Source organism: Molothrus ater, chromosome 13 (genome assembly GCF_012460135.2).
Source record: "Molothrus ater isolate BHLD 08-10-18 breed brown headed cowbird chromosome 13, BPBGC_Mater_1.1, whole genome shotgun sequence".
Lineage (NCBI taxonomy): Eukaryota > Metazoa > Chordata > Aves > Passeriformes > Icteridae > Molothrus > Molothrus ater.
Window position 1 is genome coordinate 18463832 of NC_050490.2, and position 22664 is coordinate 18486495.

The 22664-nt window shown below is 42.1% G+C and overlaps 1 protein-coding gene across 7 annotated transcripts in view; it reads right to left on the bottom strand.

The window, feature by feature from the left end:
• Positions 1 to 22664, bottom strand: part of MEGF11 (multiple EGF like domains 11) — a 253952-nt gene that overhangs the window by 148716 nt on the left and 82572 nt on the right. For all 7 annotated transcript variants that reach the window (XM_036389486.2, XM_036389485.2, XM_036389488.2 and 4 more), the window contains exon 6: positions 18945 to 19037. In XM_036389486.2, coding sequence (XP_036245379.1) covers positions 18945 to 19037 — 93 coding nt within the window. The remainder of the gene's footprint in view (positions 1 to 18944; positions 19038 to 22664) is intronic.

Below are 22664 nucleotides of genomic sequence, written 5' to 3' on the forward strand. Positions count from 1 at the left end.
AGGTTATGAGGATTATTGCTCAAGTTGCAAATTGCTTTTAACCAGAGAATTAAGTTGAGATAAATTTCCAGGCCGAGTAGAAATGGGTGGAGAAAAGTCACTGAATGGACACCTGACAATCACCAGTGTCCTGTGCACTCACATTTTCTTGCTTTTCTTTTGCACCCACAAACAAAAAGTCCTGTGGGAAATAAGGAACCCAGAGAAGTTGTGGCTGCCCCATCCTTGGAAGGGTTCAAGGCCAGGCTGGACAGGGCTTGGAGCAACCTGGGATAGTGAATGGCATCCTGACCCATGGCAGGGGGATGGAACTGGGTGGTCTTTAAGGTCCTTTCCAACCCAAATTATGATTTTATCTTTCTGAATAAAATAAAGAATAATATTAAAGCTCATCTTTGTACTAACTGTAACCAAATTAAATCACCACTCACACCAGCCCTTCCAGTCTTTTATTATAACGGAGGATGAAGGATTGGTAGATATTTTAAAACTGTATTGTGAAAACCATATTGTTTGACAGTTTTATTTGAAACTGTTAAATATTAATTGCTGAACAAAAGGGTGCATTAAAAAATTATGTGAAATACAAATAATTCAACTCCCTACAACCAGAAAGAATATTTGCATATTCACCCTCTCTTAAGCCACAGGTAAGGATCTCACTCTGGGTAGGTTGGGGGGGGTTGATGGTCATTTCTACCAGAGTGGATGCACAACTGCATTAGCATTTGACCCACAGATTAAAGTGAAGGTGGTGAGCACAGCCAAAACATCACACATCACTTTGTAACAGCAGTTCAAGCAGTGCTCCTCAACAACTGCAGAGGTTTCAGCCTGAGACCAGTGTCTGGTTAGGATCTTTTGGGCTGGTAGGGAAGGAATTCTATCAAGGGATGCTCTGCTGCCATCCAGGCTCCCGGGGACTCCTCACTCACACAAAGAACGCCCTGGGGGTCTTGGGCTGCTGCAACCTCTCCTCAGGTGCACAGCAGTCAGAGCTGCCTGAGGGTGGCTGTGATTTATGGAATGTTTGTGTCCTGAGAGGGCAGAGGGAGCAGCCCCCCACCTTGCACTGCCACACAAAGTAGGTTGAGAAGCCACAGGCTCTTCCTTCCCCAGGGCACAAACCCAGAGACAAACACAGGGACCTGGCCAGGGTTTTGATCCCTGGCGTGGAACACAAACTGTTGTGCCAGGAATTAAATTGAGATCCTTCACCAAAATCCATCTTGTTCTCAAACAGACAGTGTATTACAGTCAGAACTCCTTAATTTCACTAATTACTTTTTAATGACCATAAGCAAACAAAAGACAAGAGGTAGGTGCCCTGTGCCAGGAGACTCAGTGCAGGGTCTGGTCAGAGTCAGAAATCTAATCATGCCCACCTGCTCTCCAAACCTGCCAGCATCAGAGATTGGTTTGGGTTCAATTTCTGAAGAAATTGAGACTCTGTTCATTCTAATTAGACTTTTGGACAGGGACACCTGAACTGAAAAGCCATCTGAGAGCAGGCTCAGATGGTGACTCTGATGTTTTTCAGCAGCAATCACTGATTTTGCAGAAACAATTCTAATCCCATTACTAGGACTAAAAGGGTGTTTTATAGACTCTTATTTTTGAAATTTTAGAAAATGTCTCATAAGCCTTTATGTATGTCTGTTTTTATTCCTCTCTTCTCCTCCCCCCACCTAAAGTTCAAATATAGAACTACATTGCTGAAGTCCCCTGGGGTGGCAGCCTGGCAGCTTCTGCAAACTCAGAATTCACAGAATTAAATTACATTAAATAAGTGTTTCTGATTGCCTGTTTCTGTTTGTGAGAGGGAGACCCCAATGTGATACCAGTGGAACACTTGGCAGTTTCCACTCAAGTGAGTGACTGGCTGAGACAGTAACCCCACAGATAACTGGTATTTAGCCGAAAGACAGGCTGGCATTTTGAAACACATTAAAGGAATCTTTCTGTGATACAAAATGGTGTTGCAGACTCTTAGCCAGGCTACCCAAGCAGCATCAGGGCAATCTAGGAAAGCCAAGGAATAACAGAGAACTCAAGGCCCTAAAATCCTGCCACTGCTCTGCTTGAGAGCCATTTCCCTGCTCTATTCCAAGGTGTCACTGTGGTGAAGCCATGGGCAGCTCCTTGAATCCCACTTTACTCCCTGCCTGCTGGAGAAGGCAATCAGGAGGCACCGAGCAGAGCTGCTGCTCAGGAGGGCCTGGCACAGCCCAGCCTGTGGGCTCTGAGTGCTGGGGGGAGCAGGGGGATCTGAGCCCTTCCCACCCAGGAACGAGGAGAATTAAGGGCAACAAGGGAGGGGAGCACGGGAAAAGAATGGAAAAAAGCAGAAAGCAAGAGCAAAATGACACAGGAGGGAGATGGTAAGAGACAGAAGGAGGAACATGGGGGCAAAGAGCCTCAGGTCTGGGTCCAGCACAAAGGACTTTCCCTTCACTTCAGGCTGCTGTGGCAGTAGCATCTCAAGACCAGGGTGCTCTAGGCTGATGATTCCAGTCATGCCTCAATATGAATCCCAGCTCCCTCTCCAACAAGGAAAAACCTGCACCCACTTTCTGGCCTGTATTTGTTTGAGAGACAAAAATGTTTTAGTAATGTGACATTGTTCAATGTGAGTGAGCTTTTCAATAAGATACAGGACTGCACTCAACTACTAAACCAAATTCATGTTTAATGTGTCCAGAGAATCCCTGTATTGAAAGCCAGACATAAAAGGGTGGATGAGTGAGGAGACAGCAGAAAGCCTCATTTAATGTGCTGGTTTATATTTACCATAACCTGTCAGATGTCCCTTTGTTAATGGGAGTCTGTGTATAAAGTGCTCTGGTCAGGGAGATTTTGGACCTTGAAAAGTCTGGCAGCACCATCATCCAGGTGTTTCACAAGTTGTCCCTTATGCAGAACATGTAACCACCCCAGCTACCTGGAAAAACAATTTCAGGGATCATACAGGTGGTGTCAGTGGGAGCACTACAAGCAAAGGACAGGGAGGAAGATCTTTGTTTCCTGGCTTTGAAATATTGTTTCACTATCTGCAGGTCAGGCCAAGCCAGTCATGCATTGATTCTTGCAAACTTAGATGGAAGTGCAATAACTAACTCACACAAACCTTTTTCTTTCTCTTAAAAATAACATGTAACCCAATTGTAACTTTCTCTGTGGTATACTTTATTTTTATGGAGTTTAAAACCTCTTACACACTCACAGAGCTCTGGTAGCTTTGTAGCACTGACCTCTCATGGAAGAGTTTGTTCTTTAAATCCTAACAAAATAACAAATATCTGCAACTCTTTTCAGAATTGTAGTCTGCATTAGAAGTTAATGTACTGATTAATTTATCTAATTACAGTAAACCAAACAATCCTGCAACTGAGGCTGCTCTGTTGACTTCCTTAAATGCAATTACACACAGCCCCTGCTCAGATCGGATCCGCTGCTGGATATCTCAGGACTGGGCCATGATAAAATTTTAAATATTTCTTCTGGTCATGTTTCTGTTTTTCAAGTCTGTCTCTTTTGAAATATCAGAGTCTAGTTTGACATTTCATTTCCATTTCTGTATTGAAACCAGGAAAATGTGTGGCTCTAGAGGAAGACACTGAGAGAAGCAAATATAAGCTAATCAGTCATGGAGCTGGGGGTGGTAATGAACATGTTTGGTATGCGGTGTCCAGGGAAAGAAAAGTTCAGTTTCTGTTCAGAGAGCTCACACCAGATCAATTGACTCCTGAAATCCCCTTTAGGAGGGACAGGAGCTGGATCTGAGATCTTCACTGAAATGTAAATGGCAGAGTAACCTCGTCATTCCTCCCCCAGAGGGGTGAGCAGCACTAACTGCTCAGTGGACAGACTTCCACTGACAAAGGAATTTCGTCACAAATGTGATTTATCCCAAATAGAAAACTTCAAAACTCTGTTCTCTCCTGAATCCCACTGTAATGGAAATATAAGAAAAAATTCTCACTTAAGAAGAAAAAGCGGATTTTTAACCTAATTTACTAGAATTTTAACTTGCCTTTCTTGGATGTTATGAAAGCCTCAATTTCCTGTACAAGTTGCATGACCCATGTACCAATCCTGATCATTGCTTATTTTATTAAAGAAACTATTCAATTTCAGTAAAGAAATGGGGAAAGTCTGTGTCGTGCAAGAAGCATAGGAGACGTTATGGAAACTGCTACTGAGAGTCAGAACCGATAAGGACTGGACCCTGCTCCATCATTTCTGTTTTACTTTAACATGCTCTGCTGTTATTGCTGGGGTTTAATGTGTGAAAGACTTACAGAAAAAGGAGGATTTGGATTTTGATCTGCATTAGAAAACAAAGTATTAGAAGAATCATGTAACTTGGAGGAGAAGCACCCTCCTTGTTTGGGAGCACACTGGCCACAGTCCCATTGCTGGTATTTCCAAAATGCAGATGAAATGGCATTTGCAAAGATCCTGAGAATCAGAATTGAGATGTACATTTTAGTTTACTTAATGGAGCATAATGTTTCCCTACAGAGAGGTCTGGGTTGTGTTTCCCTGCTCTCCTGCTATGGCAATAGCAGCCCAACCCAGAGAATTCCCTGCAATTTCATTCCTCAATATCTGATGTTCCTCCTGTTCGTGTTCTCCCTTTCACACCTGCTCAGGATTAACAAACCCTTCCTGGGATATCCAACCCCCAAAGGCCACTCGTGGAGTTTACCTAAGTCCCCTTCTCTAATCAGCCTAGAAGGAATTTCAGGTGAGAGGAGCTGTACCTGCTATAAAGAAAGCACTTAGAAATGTTAAATATTGAGTTTAAACACCTGACAATGGCTGAGTTTCTGTTATTATTTCTATGAAGCCAGAACAATTCCACTTGTGTAGTTCTGTATTAATAAAGCTGCGCTCCAAATGTGATTCTGAGATGCACCACATCCTTTACAACAACAAAGCAAATGAAGCAAAAGAGAATGAAAAGTGAATTAAAAAAACATTCATCTTGCAGATACAAAACAAAGTTGGGATAAATATTAGTGTTGATGATTTCCATTCCATTATCCACAATGTGTTTTTTTCCCACCAAAAAAAAAAAACCAAAACAAAAACCCAAAAAAACAACAAACAAAAAAAAAAAACACCAAAAAAACCCCAAAAAACAAAAAGGGAAAGGTTTAATACCATCTATCACTCATGGAAGGGATGAAGCATGAAAGATGCCTGGGAGCAACTTAACGCCTTGGCTGTGCCTCAATTTGTCATCGTCATCCACAGAGCAAAAATGCACCTCTTAATGCATTCCAACATGTTGCATCCTGGAAGAACAGCCCAACATCTGGACATCTCAAATACTGACTGCAGCATCATGACTGCACGTCAGGGTAATTAATTAATGGCATGTCTTGCTGTCAGACGGAGCACGTGCATCCACCACACAACACACAGCAAAGGATCTCACTCATTTGAGGAGAAGCATCGATTTCTTCTGTAGCAGTTTTCACCCAGAAACTCCAGTGTTCACCCAAATGTGGTCAGGCTCACCATTCCATAAACCAGAAAATGAAATACAGAGGGAAAGGACGTGTCCAGAATGATGCAGCAGTTGAGAAACAGAGTTGGGAACAGAGCCTGAATTCCTGAATATGAGCAAGGAATTCCAGTACTGTTGAATTTACTGATGAAAATACATCCTGTCATAAGAATTTCCATGGCATTTCAGGATTTTGGAGTGAGAATTACCACATAATTCTTTGGACAGGCTCACCAGAATAGAGTTCTGCTCTCAGACACAGGAGACTCCCAGGGGCTTTCAGAATGCTCTGACCTGCTGCTTAGATATTCTATGTTTTCCACCATATCCAGTAATCCACTAAACCTCCTGCTCTGATTCAGAGATCACTCAAGTTACAGAATAAAATAATTCATAGAATCATAGAATTGTAGAACAGCTGAGGTAGAAAGGACCCCTGGAGATCATCTAGTGCAAGTTATCAAGGACTGTATCAAGCTGAATTTTGAGTATCTCCAAGGACAGGCTCCATAATCTCTTTCAGCATCCTTTTCCAGTCTTTAATCACCCTTACAGTAGAGGGGTTTTTAATGGCTAAATGGCACTTCTTGTATTTGACTGAGCTCTAAGCTGTGAACGTGAGCACTCTGAAGAGCCCTGGAGGCAGAAGCTGAGGATGAAGGGTGGTGAGACTCTTACCAATGTCATGGACAAGGTGGCTTTCAAGAAACCCAGACCTGGGCTGCCACCATCAGATTCCATGGCTAAATAACAACACCCTCTTCCCAATGGATTTCCGAATAAGCTCTGACAAGAAGAATCCTTCACATGATGCTGAAAACAAATTCACTGAGCTTTGTCCTGCAGCTCTATGGCCCATAGCCCCACCAAGTCTGCAAGGGAGAGGTACCACCCTCTACTGGTATTCCTAAACTGGAATCTGGGGAATTCCAGTGGCTAGAATTTGTCCTAGAATAAGGAGATAATATTTACAGAAATGCATGTATTATTGCTATCCCAACTGCAGTGGATGCCATGTAATTGGGAAGCACTAACAGACAGGCTAAAGTAGATGATGAAGCAAAGGTTATTCTGGATTCCCAAGAATTCCTCAAACTTCCAGCTATGTCACCCTATCTCCCACCCTAGCAGTAAAGTGTGCAATCTCTACGGAAAAATTGATCTTCCATATGAATCCTCATATCTTTCTGCAAACCTGCCTCTTTCTGCAGTTTGTTTCCAGGATTTGATCTTTATTTAGGAAATTATCACTGCAATGTAGATAAGTCAAGAGAGGACATCAGATTTTGAGCCTTGGCTAAAAACTCTCCTGTAATCAATTTTTATGATTTACTCACAAAGCTGCATAATTAGAACACTGCAGCTCTGTACATAGGGTTCAGAAAGGTGAGACTTAAGCAGGCAGTAGGAAGGTTGAGAAACTCTTACCTCTAAATCACCCCAAATGTCTGCTGTTTCGTGTTTTAGCTGCTTCTGTTAAAATTTGAATTTTGCTGGCTAATTTCACCCTCTACCCTGAATTTGATGCACATGTTTTTAAGCATCCTGGTCAGGGTTATAAAACCTGGCAGCCTCTGGCTTTCACGTAAGCAGGCACTGTGTGATAGGCAGAGAAGCGACTGAAAATGAAAATGATGAACAGCAGAGACTTTTCATGTTGAATGACCACCCTCCATGATCAAAGAATAAGTGTTTTATCTCTCTTTTTTTCTGGTTGATGCCCATAAAGCTCCTCCTGATATAAAATAATCTCCGTAACAATACACACATCATTTCCATCTGGCATTTACTGTTATTCCTAATGGGGCCTAAATCCTTCTTGCACAGCGCACCCCAAAGCCATGAGAGTGGATAAAACCTACTGCTACAAAGTAGTTGTGGATGGGAACCTTTCTCACACGCTTTCTTTCCCTTTTCCACCTTTCTCCCCTGTAGCTCTTCAAGCAGAAGACTCTGTGTACCAGTAGGTTCCTTTTGATTTCCCTGCACAACCCAGAAACTCATCGTGCATTGTTATTCTCTGACTTTACTCATCTTTTAGGTCACTGATCATATTTCATGAGCTCTTGCCATTACAAAGACAGACACCCATATCTGTGACACTTGGGTCTCTTCCCAGCTCCCCTGACAAATGGCCTTCACTGGGCTTTTTTGGACAAGATTGAAGTCTTTAGAACTCTCATTTTCACTCCCAAACATCCAGATATTCTGCGGGGCTAACACAGGCATGTTTAAGAAATAAAATCTTGATGTTTCTCTGCACTGAATCAGGTCTTTTGGAGGTGTAAGGAAATGACTGGAAGATGTGCTTGTTATATAGCACACATTAAAGGCAATCAAATGGTGTAAGGAAAGGTCAAGACTAAAGGTGTAAAGTATTTTCATGAGTACAGAAATACAAGTGAACTTTTGACTGCATAAATTTTCCCTAATGTGCAAAATTCCTGGTGTTTCACCCCTGCTTTTTCAGTAACAAAATACACTCTGTCTATTGAAAACTTCACTTTCTTTGCTTGCATGATCCTTCCAGGCCAAGAAAAGGCATTTTTGGCAGTTGAATGCACTATAACTTCCAGCATCCCACTTAAATACGTTGTGTTTAAACATTACATAGTGTTTATTGAAGCCATAGTGCTGTAAAAGACATTTACATCCCTTCATAAACACTTCAACAGGTTTCCTTGCCAGCACCACAAAAAGACAAACACCACTTGAACCTGAGCACTTCATCTCTAAATCCTTCTGTCTGAATATCACCTGGTTCAGATTCTTGTCCTGATTTAAGTTCAGATGGCAATGAAGTCCCACAGAGCCTCTGCTCACCAGTGGGCTGGGGAGGAGAACTGGAAAAGGGTCAAACCCACTGGCTGAGATAAGAACAGGAATAATAATAATGATATAAAAAGAAGAAGAAAAGGAAGAGGAAGAAGAAGAAGAAGAAGAGAGGAATAAAACCAAGGAAAGATAATTGCTGCACAACACAATTGCTCACCACCCACGCTTGGATGCTCAGCCCATCCCAGGACAGCAATTGGTGCCTCCCAGTTTATTCACAGAGCACAACATTCCATGGTATGGAATATCCCTTTGCCCAGTTCTGGTCAGCTGTCCTGGCCATGGTCCCTCCTGATTTCTTATGGGCTCTTCCCTGGCAAAGCAGGAGAAAATGGAAAGTCCTTGACTTAGGGTGAGCACCACTGAGCAACAGCTAAACATCAGTGTGTGATCAATATTATTCTCATCCTAAATCCAAACCACAGAACTGGATCAGCAGCTAGGAAGAAAAATAACTCTATTCCAGCTGGAACCAGAAAAATCTTTGCCCTTATTAACCTGCCTGTGGCATCTCCCATCACCATTCTATCCTCAGTCCTTCCACTTCACTTTCTTATTTTAAAAAAATCTGTAATTTCTCCTTGGTAGAAAGAGACAGTAACTGTCTGCTCACAAGGCTGAAACTGTAGGTACCTCACATGCATCATAGTGTTCATTTGTAAAGTATTCAAATTCAACTATGTATTGTCTCAAGTCAGTTATCTGCACACTGACCTCCTTTCCTATCCCCATCTGCTTCTGCCTGTTCTCATGTTGATTATTTTCCCAGCATTTCCCCTGAATTCCTTCTCTGTCATATCTCAATCTTGATTTTGCCCTGCTTTTTTATTCCGTGCCTCCATGCATATCACCTTCCCCTGCTTTTCTTGGCTTTGGTCTCTGTTCACAACTCTGTTTGCAGTCCGTGGTTATGTTACAACCACCTCCTCTGGAGTGTCAGGTATGATGCTGGCACACCATCTGCTCATTTATTTCCTCAGGTCACGACACACTCTCTCATTTTCCATGCTCTTCCTTCTGGAGAGCTGCGGGCCTGCTCCTCTCCCTGCCCGAGCTCCATTAGTGGTGAGAACAAAACGCTCACCTGCGAGCAGCCTGAGAGGGCTCTGATCTGCCAGCCCTGCATTTACAGCCACATTTGCACTTGTTAAAGTCCTCTGCTGTCTCATTATTTCTCTCCCCAACAACAAGGCAGACAAGCTGTCAACAAACATTTCATTGTCCTCATTTCATTGGGGACACAAGGTATCTGCTCCTGTGGCAAACACTTTTTCTGGGTTTTTTAAGGACTACAAATAAGTATCAGAGTATTATTTGAGGGGCTTAAGAGGCATTCTTGTGAGTGTAATTTAGAAGAACAGGATTTCTCAGAGAAACTTCTGAAAATACTTCACTCCAGTACCTTGCTAACAAACTCACAATAGCACAAACACTGGGTAAAACAAAGAAAACTCCCTGAACTTTCTCATTTTATGCAGAGTGATTAAAGATCACCATGACCTCCTCCTGCATGGAGAAGCTACCAGAAATGCAAGTGATTTTAAGGCTAAAGAGAAAATCCAGAGTGTCACCTGTGCAACGGCAGGCACGCATCTCTAAAGAGCTCTCTTATTCCTACACAGGTATTTTATTGACATGGGAAGAACTTCAAACCCAGTAAGCAGCAGAGCACTCCGCTGTGCTGCCACGTCCCCGTTAGGCGTGGAGGCGCTCGGTGCCATCGCTCTCACTTTAAACCGCCGTGCTCCATCGCTTCTGCGTGGTCTCCTGCAGATGCGACCATCGCGCATCTCTAAAGTTAGCAAAGCTGCCTCCAGGCTGCATTTTAAATGCAGCCCACCCAAGACACCAAGGGCAGCTGTACATTAGAGCCTCCCTCTCTTTAGCACAGATATTAACTGTGGCTGAGCTCTTCCCAGCCCACCACTGCCACCCCTTTTCAGCTCCAATATGGGCCCAGTCAATCCAGAAGACAAATATACTCAACTCCCACTGAAATCAAGGATAAATGAGGACTTCCCACCCTATGGAGGCTGAGCTAAGTTCACACAAAATTAGGGTGAAGCCTGAGGACAAATCTCAGCGTGTAACACTTTCCCTTGGAGCAGACACTGCCCACATTGAACACCAGGTTAGTGGGAGGGGACATGGACGATGGGGACTGCTCAGTGCAGCCGAAGAGCAGCTAAAATACACCCAGCTGCTGTTTCCTGAAATAAAGTATTTTAGGATCTTGGTATGTAGACTCTGAAATTTAAGCCTAAACAAAGAAACCCTCAGTACCAGGGAAAGCTGTGTGTTCATGTGCCTGCCTCCCCTGCCTGGGCACACTCCCCGCTGCTCTTGCAATGATTTCCTGCCTGTGCCTCGGCTCTCGGGTATCCGTACACAGCCAGGCTGGTGTCTAACACTGTGTGATGAATATCTGCCATTTTCTAGCAAATTTTAGCTGCTGGAGGCCTGAGATAAATTTTAAGTCTAACTTTTGAATGAAACCTTTGGTTTCCCTTTTTGATTTCAATCCTTAAACATTGCCTAGGAAATAGTATTTTATCTTAGAAGAACAGCAGCTTTTAAAAAATCCTAAGAGCATGGGATGGAGCAGTAGGGCCTTTCCTAGTTGTAGCACTTGTCTTTGGGGACAGTAATTCATAACCCAGCAAAAGTCAGAACAGGCCTCAGGCTTCTCAAGCTTCAGGCGCCTGAAATGGCTCCTGAGGGATTTCCTGACACTTTAGTGTTGGACAGTGAGCAGAGCTCTGCCCTCTCCAAGCATGCCTTGGAATCCCTCACCATGTCTAACACAGGGAAAAGTGGTTTAGAAGCTTTCCCAAGGACCACTAATTTTTTGTGTGTATTTTTTAGCAAGCAAAAACCCCAGAAATACTTTTGAGTGGGTGTCCACAGCTGAGATTTTTGCCAATGCTTTGCAAAAGGAAATCTTGCTCTTTTTTTCCAAGTGACAACTCTTAGTGACCAGGCCATAAAATTATACCAATGGTACTTTTAAATTGATCTAAAGTCTGTTCATTTGTGTAGTGCACATTTAAAGCCACATTATTGTAAGATGCTCCAGCAATGAAACTCAGCATTAGCAATTCAGTTCATTAAAGAGGATATTTTAGTAGGTTCTTTCTTTTATAGCTATTACTCTATCTAAAGTGAGAAAAACCTCAGTCAAATTAATAAAACTAACAACTCGTCACACATACGCTGCCTCTCTGTGAAGTCTGCTCTGCTCTCACCAGTTTGGCAGCCAAAGGAAGAGGTATGGGAGCCAAATTCCCTCTTGCATAACCACACAAACCTGCACGGGAACGCGTTTAGCCCGTTCAGTGCTTGTAACCATGGTTTCATTTACTGAAAGTTACCCTGAAAATTCAAAGTTTTAGTCAATCATCAAGCCATTCCCCAGATGAGAGAGCAGCCACGCAGTTCAGTTGTGCTCCAGGTTCAGAGGGGCTGTGCTCTGGGAGGGCTTCACTGCTGCTCTGTTACAAACACCTCAGCGACACTGAGGTGGTCTGGGACACAACTGCCCTGGATAGCCCTGCCTGCACCCAAAGCCTCACACCCAGCTCTCTGCTCCAAAACCTAAATGCCTTTTCTCACTCCCTTTGGAAGCACCAGTCCCTGACATACTGCCCTTCTGACAGGCAGTCAGTAAGGCTTTAGACAATAAGATTTGCTCACAGCTTCCCTTTTCAGTTTTCAGCAGGGAATTCAGTGTTGGATTCAAACTGATTTTGCAGAGATACTCAGCATAAAGAATTGCAGTTCAGTTCCATGGAACACAGAATTTCCATCCTGCTCAGGGATAGCTCACCAGGGGCTGTGCCCAGGTCACTGGGTCTTTACCTGTTCTCTCACCTCCCGTTTGTCAGCTGTGAGACCCAAGCAATGTTCATGCCCTTGCTCATCCTGGATGCCACTCAATAACTACTGACCCCGATAAAAGAGATCCTCACCAACCTGGTTTCCACCTCATCTCATGAGTTCCCATTCAGGTAATGGCTTAAGCATTTATCTAACTTAAAGAAGTTAAGATTGTTCCTTATTGACTTTAAAAGGACTATTCATATGTATGAAGTACAAGGCTGGATCAAGCCTTGAGAGCAAGGCACAAGCTGGAAGACAGAACTCCAGGGACTGGAACAGACAGAGTCAGGTCAGCTCAATTGACTCTTCAAATCATCCAAAAGAGGGAGTCTCAGAGGAGAGCTGAGAGTGCTGGGGAAATAATCTGTCACTACCTTGGCTTTAGACACAACCAGCTGATTTAGGGAAGGAAGAACTCTCCCAGACTCTGACAGGGAAGATGAAGGTGAAAAGTAGAAGGACACAGGGTGCTCAATTTCTATTTTTCACTCACTTTAGTACAAGACTTAGAACAACTGGCAGCTGATCTATTCATCACCAATGAATCACACAGAAGTACAGAAAGCAGCTCCTTCCCAGAGTAAATCTTGGACCTACTTTCTTTCAGGATGAACCCTTGCCCTTTGCCCAGCCCTGTTACTGTGGCAGAAGCCCAGGCTCTTATCACTCCAGTACCTTTCCATAAGCTTGCAGCACCTCCCAAGTGGTTAATTCAGGGAAGCTGAGAGGATACAGGATACACATCCCTCACAAAGTGAGGAGAAACTGCCAAAAATGACTGGGCAGATATCAACAGCTTCAGCAAGAGACAAAATATTCCCACCGAATGAAAAGTGACGGATCATCCGGGTTTAATGCAGCCAAATTATCTGTGTAAAAATACACGCAGGACATGCTGCTGTGCCACCAACGGCACTGCACAGCAGCTTGTGTTTACATCTCATTCCCTGTCACAGGCTGTCCTGCGTGGGCTGGGCCCAGGAAGAGCTGCTGCCACAGAGCCTGGGAACACATGAAACCCAGGGCCTGAGCCCTGCTGCGTGGGCCCAACATCCAGCAGAGGCAAAAATTAAACACAAGCGGTTTACCTGATTACACCAGTTCAGCAGTGATTGAAGGGAGATGGGTGTTTTTTAAGTTTAAGGAAGAGCAAATTGTTAGAACCGAGAGACAGAAATCAATTCCACTCTGTAATTGCTATGGAAAGATCCTTCTATGAGCCTCACTGGAGTTTGATTTTGTACATTTGCATCTCTTTGCATGATGCAGTTGTCACTGAATCTGCAAATCACATCAAAATTAAGCTGTAATTTGAGCTTGGCTTAAATGAAAAGTGTGTTAAAACTTTGAAGTCCACATGCTATGGGTAGGAAATCCTGTTTCAGCTAAAGCAATAATTAAGACTGGATCGCAATTGCAGTTTAACAACTTCAAACAGATCTTTAGAAACCGCCTCTAAACCCAGCAGCTGGAATGGCAAATGAAACACTTGGGCTGTGGTGGAAACAGGGACATTGTACCTGTCTGTGACCTCATCTGGCACTTGGGTACAGTAGTCACTGCGGTACAAACCCCACAGTGACAAATCCCAGATGAGCCATGAGCAGGTGTCCCTTAGGGACAGGCTCTGGATCTAAGCAGTAGCCCACTAACAGCTTCGAAGAGCTGTGGTCTCGCACCTTCACAACTCTTTGGTGGACTCTGGTGGTTTCCTGGTCAGTCTCTTCCAAAAAATCTGAGGATGAAAAATCAGCTAATGATTCTGGCAGATCAGCCTCACACATGAATTTTGTTTGAGTCTGAATTCATGAACCAGGGATCTTTCCTTTGAACTTCATTTCCTCTCCAGAAATAGTTCAAAGCAGTTGGAGAACATGAATGCCAAAATCAAGCCTGAAAACCACCACAGCCTCACTTTAAAACACTTCATTTTCCTCCTGAGAGTTCTGCTGTTGCTTTCCATGGCTTGTCAAACAACCCCGTTCAGATTTAGCACAGAGTCTGCTGTTCCCATTCATCACGAGTCTCAGGACTGAGGCACTCCAGCTGCTCCAGGGCTATACCCTTAAAAGTGATCTTGCTGTGATGTAACAACAGCCTGTTGTTATGACCTTGGCTATTTTTGACAAAGAGATAAAGATGAAATAGGTTCTTGTTCCTAATGACAGCTTGTACAAAACATCCTTTCCAAGGAAAACTATGTTATCCATATGTATACCTTATGGATCAGGCTATGCCAGACAGCAGCACTATAATCTCTCTCCCCCAGGTGACACAGCAAGAAAAATGGTTTGGCTTTATTATGCCAACATCTCTTTAATTGCACTTTGGGAAAGTACTGTGTTTTCTCTCAAAACTAATAACAAATCAAACACTTTGAAAACCTCTTTATTTTTTCACTACAACCTCTGTGTTTGTTTACTTGGAAATTTCTCAACCTGGCACACACAGTTTTGGAAGATTTTTGCTTTTAATTCGGGATTCTTGCCTGGAACTTTCTTTTTTCCTACCTGTTGCCCTTTTTTGAGAACGCCCCATTAACCAGAAAGATTTCTATGACCTTCCTCACAATAAATAATGCTCATGAGAGTCAAATTGGTCTTCAATAAAATTACCTGATTAACATCTTGAAAGAAAGATCACCTTATTCCTCACAGGCCCGATGATTTCAATTAAAGCTTTGTATTAATTTCACTTAAGTTTTTTAGCTGTTCCTTCAAAACTAATTTAACAACCACCTAAATATTTAAGCAGGTGAAAAACTTACCCTATTTGTGCAAGGATAAGCTTAAATTCTTTGCTGGATGGTGGCCTAAGGGCCTGTAAATACAGATGGCTGTGAGCAAGACCCAGAAGAGGCCAGGTAACCACCAACAGGCAATTATATGCCCCCCAGAACTTCAAGCCAGTATATCATCCTGTTTGAAGCTAATTGCTTTGAAATAATTGGAAAGGTGAGCAGGTAAGTTCACACGGAGCATTTGCAATCTTGCTTTGTATTTAAAAAACCAACAGTCCAGATTGCATGGACAAAACAGGCATGATTCAATAAAACAAGTTAAAAGGGAAGGGGAAGGTATGCAGTGGTCTTTAAAAAGGATTTTCCTTTTCATTTTTAGCATCATTAAAATGCTGAAAACATTTTGTTCAAGAGCTTCTTTAGTTAATACCTCATTACTTCTCTTTTTATTGTTATGGTAATCAAGCCTTAATATATTGCAGCTTTATAGCATGAAATCAAGGCTAGGCCTGTGGGCATGGACAGATGTACAACAGCATGCAGTAAAACACAGGTACAGAGACATGCAGAGCTGAATATGGCACTGGGGTTTTTTATAATTGTTTAGCAATTCATCTGAAGTTATTTTAACCTTGACAACAGATGAACTCTAACATGTACCATGATCACTCACTGGAAAGCTGCACTGAAAAGCAAATTTTGTAACTGTTGTCTTACAGGCTGGGTTCTAGGAAAGCATGAAACCAAGTCTGAGCAAGATGATTAAATTGTTTGCATGACTACAGGCTGTAGCTGTAACTATTCAAAACATTTAATTGAGAATATTTTAGCCAAGGGAGAATGGTAATGCTGGGGAACTGCATTTTACACCAGGACTTTGCCTCTCTGTGGGAAATTGGGGCTCAGTGTCAGCATTCAGACCCTCTCCAGGCATAGGCACACCAAGAAAGAGGAATATTCAGGTCTGACTTCTGGTTCTGAAGGGAACTTGGACCTTGTGCTGGAGCTTTGCGAATGGTTGAATTTCACCCATCAAATCAAGTGAAAGTTAGAAATAACTTTTAGAAAGTTATAATGGCTGTGTCTGCAGGGTGTTGAAATTGTATCTCAGCAAGAGTGAGCATCCTTAGATCTTCCCCGAGTAAATGACAACACACGACCCCCAGTGTCAGAGAGGCTCCCCCGCTCAGCGGTGCCTTCAGGAGAGATCGCTCAGGAACCATTCCAGCTCCTGGGAGCTTTGCTAAATTTAAAGGGAGTGTTTTGGCTGGCAATCCCTCTCCCAGTGAAAGCGCTTCAAACAGCCAACATGAAAAGCAATATGCCTGTGACTGCATCGAATCCCTGATCCTGAGGGATGCCTTGGGGAGTTCTCCAGCCCCACGGGTTTGGGGTGGTACCATTGACCACCAGCCTCGCTTTGTCCCGAGCACACCCTGCAGGAACATCCCAACAGCCTTTGGCACTGCAAACACGAGCCCTTCACTGGTTACCGACAGTCATGAAGGAGCAGAAAGAACCTAGGTACAGGTGACACATTATTCCAGTAGAAGTGAAAATTGTTTTCCACATTATAACTGGGTAACAGTAAAATATGATTAAACACATAGATCATGTAGCAGAAAAACGTGGCTAACCTCAGTTAGGCAAAGCTTCCAGATTCCCCCTTTCTTGGAAATATTGGGAGTAACAATGTGCTGTATTCAGCTGAAATCTGTTGCTTTAAACCTTTGAATTTAAACAAAGTCTCCTAACAATGAATAGTCCAGTCACCCAAATTTCTAGTGTCAAGCACAAAAGTGAGCAGCTCTCAGGTGCAGTAAATCTGACTTTCCCTCCTAGGAGCATTTCACTGGGCACAGCTTGTAGGATCAGACCCTGGGACAGGAACACATGTTACCCAGCATATAACAAGGGGAATGAAAGACAATGGGCACTATAGGCCAGCAAACACACTAATTATATTAATAAAATGAAAGCTTAAATTTTGAAGCTAATCCTGGGCTATCATTTATAAAAGTTAACAGGGCATATTTAATTTAGGAATTGGCTAACACTTCTCTTTCCACCACTGAAACCTCATAAATGAAATATACTGGATCCCTGCCCAGTGCGGAAATAAAAGTTATGAATAATGTTTCTATCTCAATCATTGTCAGTGCTTTAATATTCCTAATTACTTTAAAAAGCTAAATATTCAATATAGGAAAAACCTTCTTTTTCTTTTATCTCCACTTGCAAGATTAGAGCAATTTAATAAGAGTCACTGGGTAGTTTTAGTCCACAAGACCATTCTGTACTTTGACATCTTATCCTTTCCTGGCCATTTTTACACAGAATGAAGTGCTTTTTACTCTATGAGTGCACATGTGTATAAATGTGTAATCTGTATCTGTACGTCCTTATTGTCATAGTCTTTTTATTATTATTATTTTTAACTTCTGTTAGTGCTCATGTACTGTACAAATACTCAGCAGTAGGATAAACTAAATCTAGTACTATGAATAATAAAAACATTACATGAGTTCCTGAGAATCTATACAAAATCTCACAATTAATGTTGTGGGGTTTTTAAAATATTTTTAAAGAGAGATATTCAATATATCATGATGCCCAGTTTTCCCCTTGTCTGCATTCCAGGTAATCCCAAAATGTTGCTTCAAACCCCACAGTATGGCCTTTGTTTCCATCCTTGGAATCATATAATCCCAGAATGGTTTGGGCTGGAGGGACCTCACTGATCATCTCATCCCAACCCTGCCATGGGCAGGGATGCCACCCCCACACCAGGTTACTCAGGACCCTGTCAACCTGCCCTTGAACACTCCCAGGGCTGGAGCATCCACATCCCCTCTGGACTAAAGTCCTTCCTCCCTGCTCCTTTCCTATTCCCTCTTCTGCTGGAATATTCAGCAGAGCTGCAGACAAACCCCCAGGAACCCATCCAGGAATCTGCCCCACTGCCTTCAGCCTCTGGTTGTGTTCACCCCCGGGCACATTTACCTCCCATTCCCTTCTAACTCCTCCCTCTACAGATCCCTCCTCTGTTACCTACTTCTTCTTAAGATCCCAATCAATTTGGGAGAGAGGGAGGAAGCCAACACAAAACCAAACAAAACACCCATTCAGTTTCACTTCACAGCACCTCTACCCATGCAGCTTTATTTACTTGCCTGATGCACAAATTGACTCCATTTATCAAGCTTATTCCTGCTTTGTCAATAATGTCTCAGGCCTGTGTTACGTCACACTCAGATGTTTGTGCTGCCTGCTCCATTCCAGCATGAACCAACCACTTCAACTCACTGTGCCCAATTAAGAGAGTTTAACAAACACAGCCTTGCCAGCTGAAAGAATTGAAAGCCTCAAGTGTGGATTAATTTCCTAGCAAAAGGTGCAGAACTCCCAACTCCCATTTCCCTGACTTTGGCAGTATGGATTTAAGGAATGGATTGTGAGTCAGAGGAGAGAATCTGGGCTGCCTGACAAGTCAATGGCAAAACTCCCCCTGGCTTGAACAGGACAAGAATTCTATCTGGAGAGAGTGCTTTCCAAACAGCTCCAACACTCCACAGAGTATTTCATGAAGAATGTGCTGTATTAAAGATTTGAGAGAGAAAAAATTCTTTATAGAGCTCTATTATCTGTACTGGTGTCCTAATAACAGGACCAAAAGCATTAACAGCATCCTCCACTGCATTTCACATTTCTTTGCAAAACACAACCAAAAAAGTCCAATGTCATTATCCTGGGAAAGGGGATTTTCACATATTCATAGAACCACAGAATGACTGGGGTTGAAGGGACCTTAAAGGTCATTTTGTTCCAGCCCAATACGAACTTCTACAAAATAACCAGCAGACAACACTCATTTTTCCATTCAAATAATCCAAGTTCTAAGGCCACTGCTTTATAATACCTGGTTTTTAATAGCAACACATATTTTTATCATATTTTGGTATCTTTACTCACCACTTGAGCAATCAGTCCCTCCCCAGCCTGGTTCACAGTGACACGTGTCAGGAGAGACACATCTTCCATGCACACACTCCTCTGTGCACAGTGCTGTTGAGAGAAAACAACACATAGCATTGTAAACATATTAAGTGGTTGCTAAACATACCCTAAACAATGCCTTAGAGAGCAATATTTTGTTTAAAAATATTAAACAGAGCAAACACACACACAAAAAATTACTCACAAGATTTAATTATTGCTAAGTGACCAAAATAAAATATAGGTCTCTTGACAGCAATAAATTCATTTGTCACTTCAGCCCTGTAATGAAAAACTCACACACCAGAAATTCCTTTGGTTAGCAGTTTTGCTTCCTAATAAAGTTTTTACTAAACTGACATTTATTATTATTATATTACAGAACAGCAGCTTCTTATATTGCACTCAAATTGCAACTGCTCATAAGACAAAATGGAGCTCAGTCTTGAAAGTATATTAAGATCCAAAATAGATTTCATTTAAAAAACAGCTCCAGGAAAATAAATAATTTTACTCCATGATGCAGTGGCTGTAAGTGCATTTTTGTCTTCTCAAGGTCAGCCAGTGTTCCATAACTAGAGTTCTCTGGGTCACTGGTATAATACTGGAAGTTCGATATCCTCAAGCTCAAAGCAAGACAAACAGGTTGGCTGAGGAGCAGGTTCATGGAGGACTGGTTCTTTACTCTTCCAAATAACAAAGCTCATAGCTTTTAGGATTCTCTTTTCCTGTGCTGTTTCAGTGTCTGACAGTTTCCAGTGTGTGCCCATCACATACTAAAGAAGCTGGAGAGCACTGAGTAACTGCTTTAAAGACTGAACTTTGTTGCTTACTACCTTGTTTCCATTTTACCACTGAGGACACTGCCAGAAACTCCTTATGCCAGAGATTCAAATTGGATAGTTAAGCTGGAACACATCATTTCCATCTAGACTAACATGTATGAGTTATTAAAAATATGAAGCAGTGGCAATGAGGTCACTGTATTAAATTGTATGTACCTATATATAAAATACATTATTTAGTTCATATATAATCTATGGTCGTACATCCTGTGTTTTTATATCAGGTGGGAAACGTGAGTATTGAGTTTACTTAACCAAGAACTGCCTGAAGCTGGACTACAAAAGACTTATCCCAAGACAAAGATAATTTCTTCCTGTTCACACCAAGGCTAGCAAAGCTGATTTGGGAAGTAGCTTTGCGGTGCTGTAGAGAAAATGGAGCTGAACCACCCAATTCCTTTGAAAGCAGCCAGCAAAGCTTCTGGAAGTTTCCCTGATCTGCAGGTGGAATGAAAGCTGGAGCCCTTTCAGTTCCCAGATCCCTCCTGCACCAAAAGTTCTCCACCACTGCCTTCTTGCTTTGAATGACTCCTGCCACAGCTGACACTGGTTGGACTCCCACACCTTGGACCCACAGCCAGCTGCCAACAAAACTCATGGAAACATTTTGCTGCCTATTCTCTGATTGGATCATTGCAGACCAAACCCACTGAGCTGTTCACAAAATATTTAAATCCAACATCAAATTGCAGATGAACTTAGAATAATCCTGTGGGACAAACTTTCCTGCTCTTTATCCAGCAGATCCCACGTGACCAGTGATTAGAACACTGCCTTGTTAAAACGGCTGCAAGATCTTTCTAAATTAATCATTTCCTTTCTACGTTTGCTGCATGTCAAAAATGCAATTTATTCTTATTCCATATCTTGTGTTTAGACAGTATTGCAGTGGGCATGAAATATTCATGGCTAATCTCTAGTCACTAATTGTCCTAATCTTTTGTGCATTTATTTTACTCGAGTTAGGCTTTCTGGAGACAGCGAAGCATCCTGCTCTACAGCTGTGGGATGAAATTCAGGACAGGATATTAGATAAACAGGATATTCCAATAAAAATATACACACCTTCCTACAATCATTTGAAAATGGCTGGTTATCCAGAACGAGAGAAGTTCACATATAGAACAGTCACACATTTACAGGTTTTTATTCAAACTACAGTGAGCTAAAAGATACAGGATATGCTGGGATAGGGATACCTTGGGAATTGTGTCCTGCACAGCTTTGGCTGAGAGTACATTTCTCAGTGAAATTCATTCTAGTTTCACAAGAGATGTGGAAGTCAAAACTGAGATTTCGCTGTTGCCTGTATGGACATTTGCAATAATAAATCACTCTAACATGTAAAATGTGTAGCATTTTTTACCCTTTTAACTCGGCCACGTTCTCACCTCAAGCCAAACATTGTGAGTGAGAAGGTTCATGGGGAACTGGTTCTTTACTCTTCCAAATAACAGAACTCCTGCACATTACTGCTCTAAATTTAGTTGATTTCCACACAAATTTATCACACCTCAACTATGTTAACATAAATATGAAATAATAGTTACTAATTAGGCAATGAAGCTCCCTTGATCACTTGTCTAGCTGCAGTCCTATGGGAAGAGTGCAACGTGAGACTTAGCAGCAAGACTCAAGAGAGAACTCCTCATTCTAAAGCACTCAGACACATGAAAAATAATAAAAAATATATTTATAAAGAACTATATCCTTGTTTTCAGGTGTTCTGAAGTCCCACATCGCCGAAGATGACGATGTTTAATGAGCAATTAAAGATTCAAGTAAGGTGAAGATGCTTCTTGGAACCGTGGGCTGCCTCATCTCTGGTTGATTAATTGCTAAACAAGTAGCTGTGAGCTCAGAGCTCACTAGTGACTAATTCCAAACGTGGGGGTCACAGAAAACCCCCTTTTTTAAACAAAGAAGCTTTGACAGAAGTAATTTTATTTAAACTGGCAAACAATCAGACTCCTGCACTGACTGATTCAAATCAGGCTTATAAAGGTCATATTAGGGTACAGCTCTAAAGTTTTACCACAGCAAATAAAATTTGGAATTTCTCCTATAAAAGGGAAGTCTTGCCTTGCTCAAGTCTTTAGAGTTTAAATTAATTTTTCATTCTATTAACATTCAACATAATAGGATACAATGGTCCCCAAGGCATTCTTCATAATACACTTTGTACAGTGGTTTGCAAATGATCCTACTAGTTAATGGAACTATAAAAATTACTTGCACATAAAGGTCAAGAAAAATAAAGATAAGTATATACTTTCTGACACTGTCCTGTTCAACACTCAGCTAAAGGCCCCTGGAGTAAAGAAAACTTGTCCTAATGCAAGGAATATAATTCCTCCCAGTATAATAGCCCAAGCACTTCAACCTTTGGAATTCCAGACTTTTTATGTCTGCATTTTCCCTCGACCACTTCACTTGAGCAATCCAGCACCTCATTGATCAGTGTGTTATTAGCATTCTTGGCATGAGTTTGACATCAGTTTGTAGTTTGATTCAGCCTGGTAATAAAATGACCTACATCAAAGCCCTGCCAAAATGCCATCTTTGTCGCAATGTGTTTAGCATGAGTTATTTGCCCACATTCAAGGTTACACAGCAACTGCTCCTTATCATGCAATAAAGGCAACAAAAGGGTTCTGTAACAATCCATTTGATGCTTATCACTTACTTTATAATTACAGACTGGGCTTTTTTCAACATATAAGGTCAATCCTCAGGGAAATAGACCTAAAGATTAAACTCTTTTCACACCTGAAATGGCTGCACTGAGGAATGGATGTCAGAGAAATGGATTCTACTAGTGCTTATTCTTTAATTGTTGCCCAGAATTTGA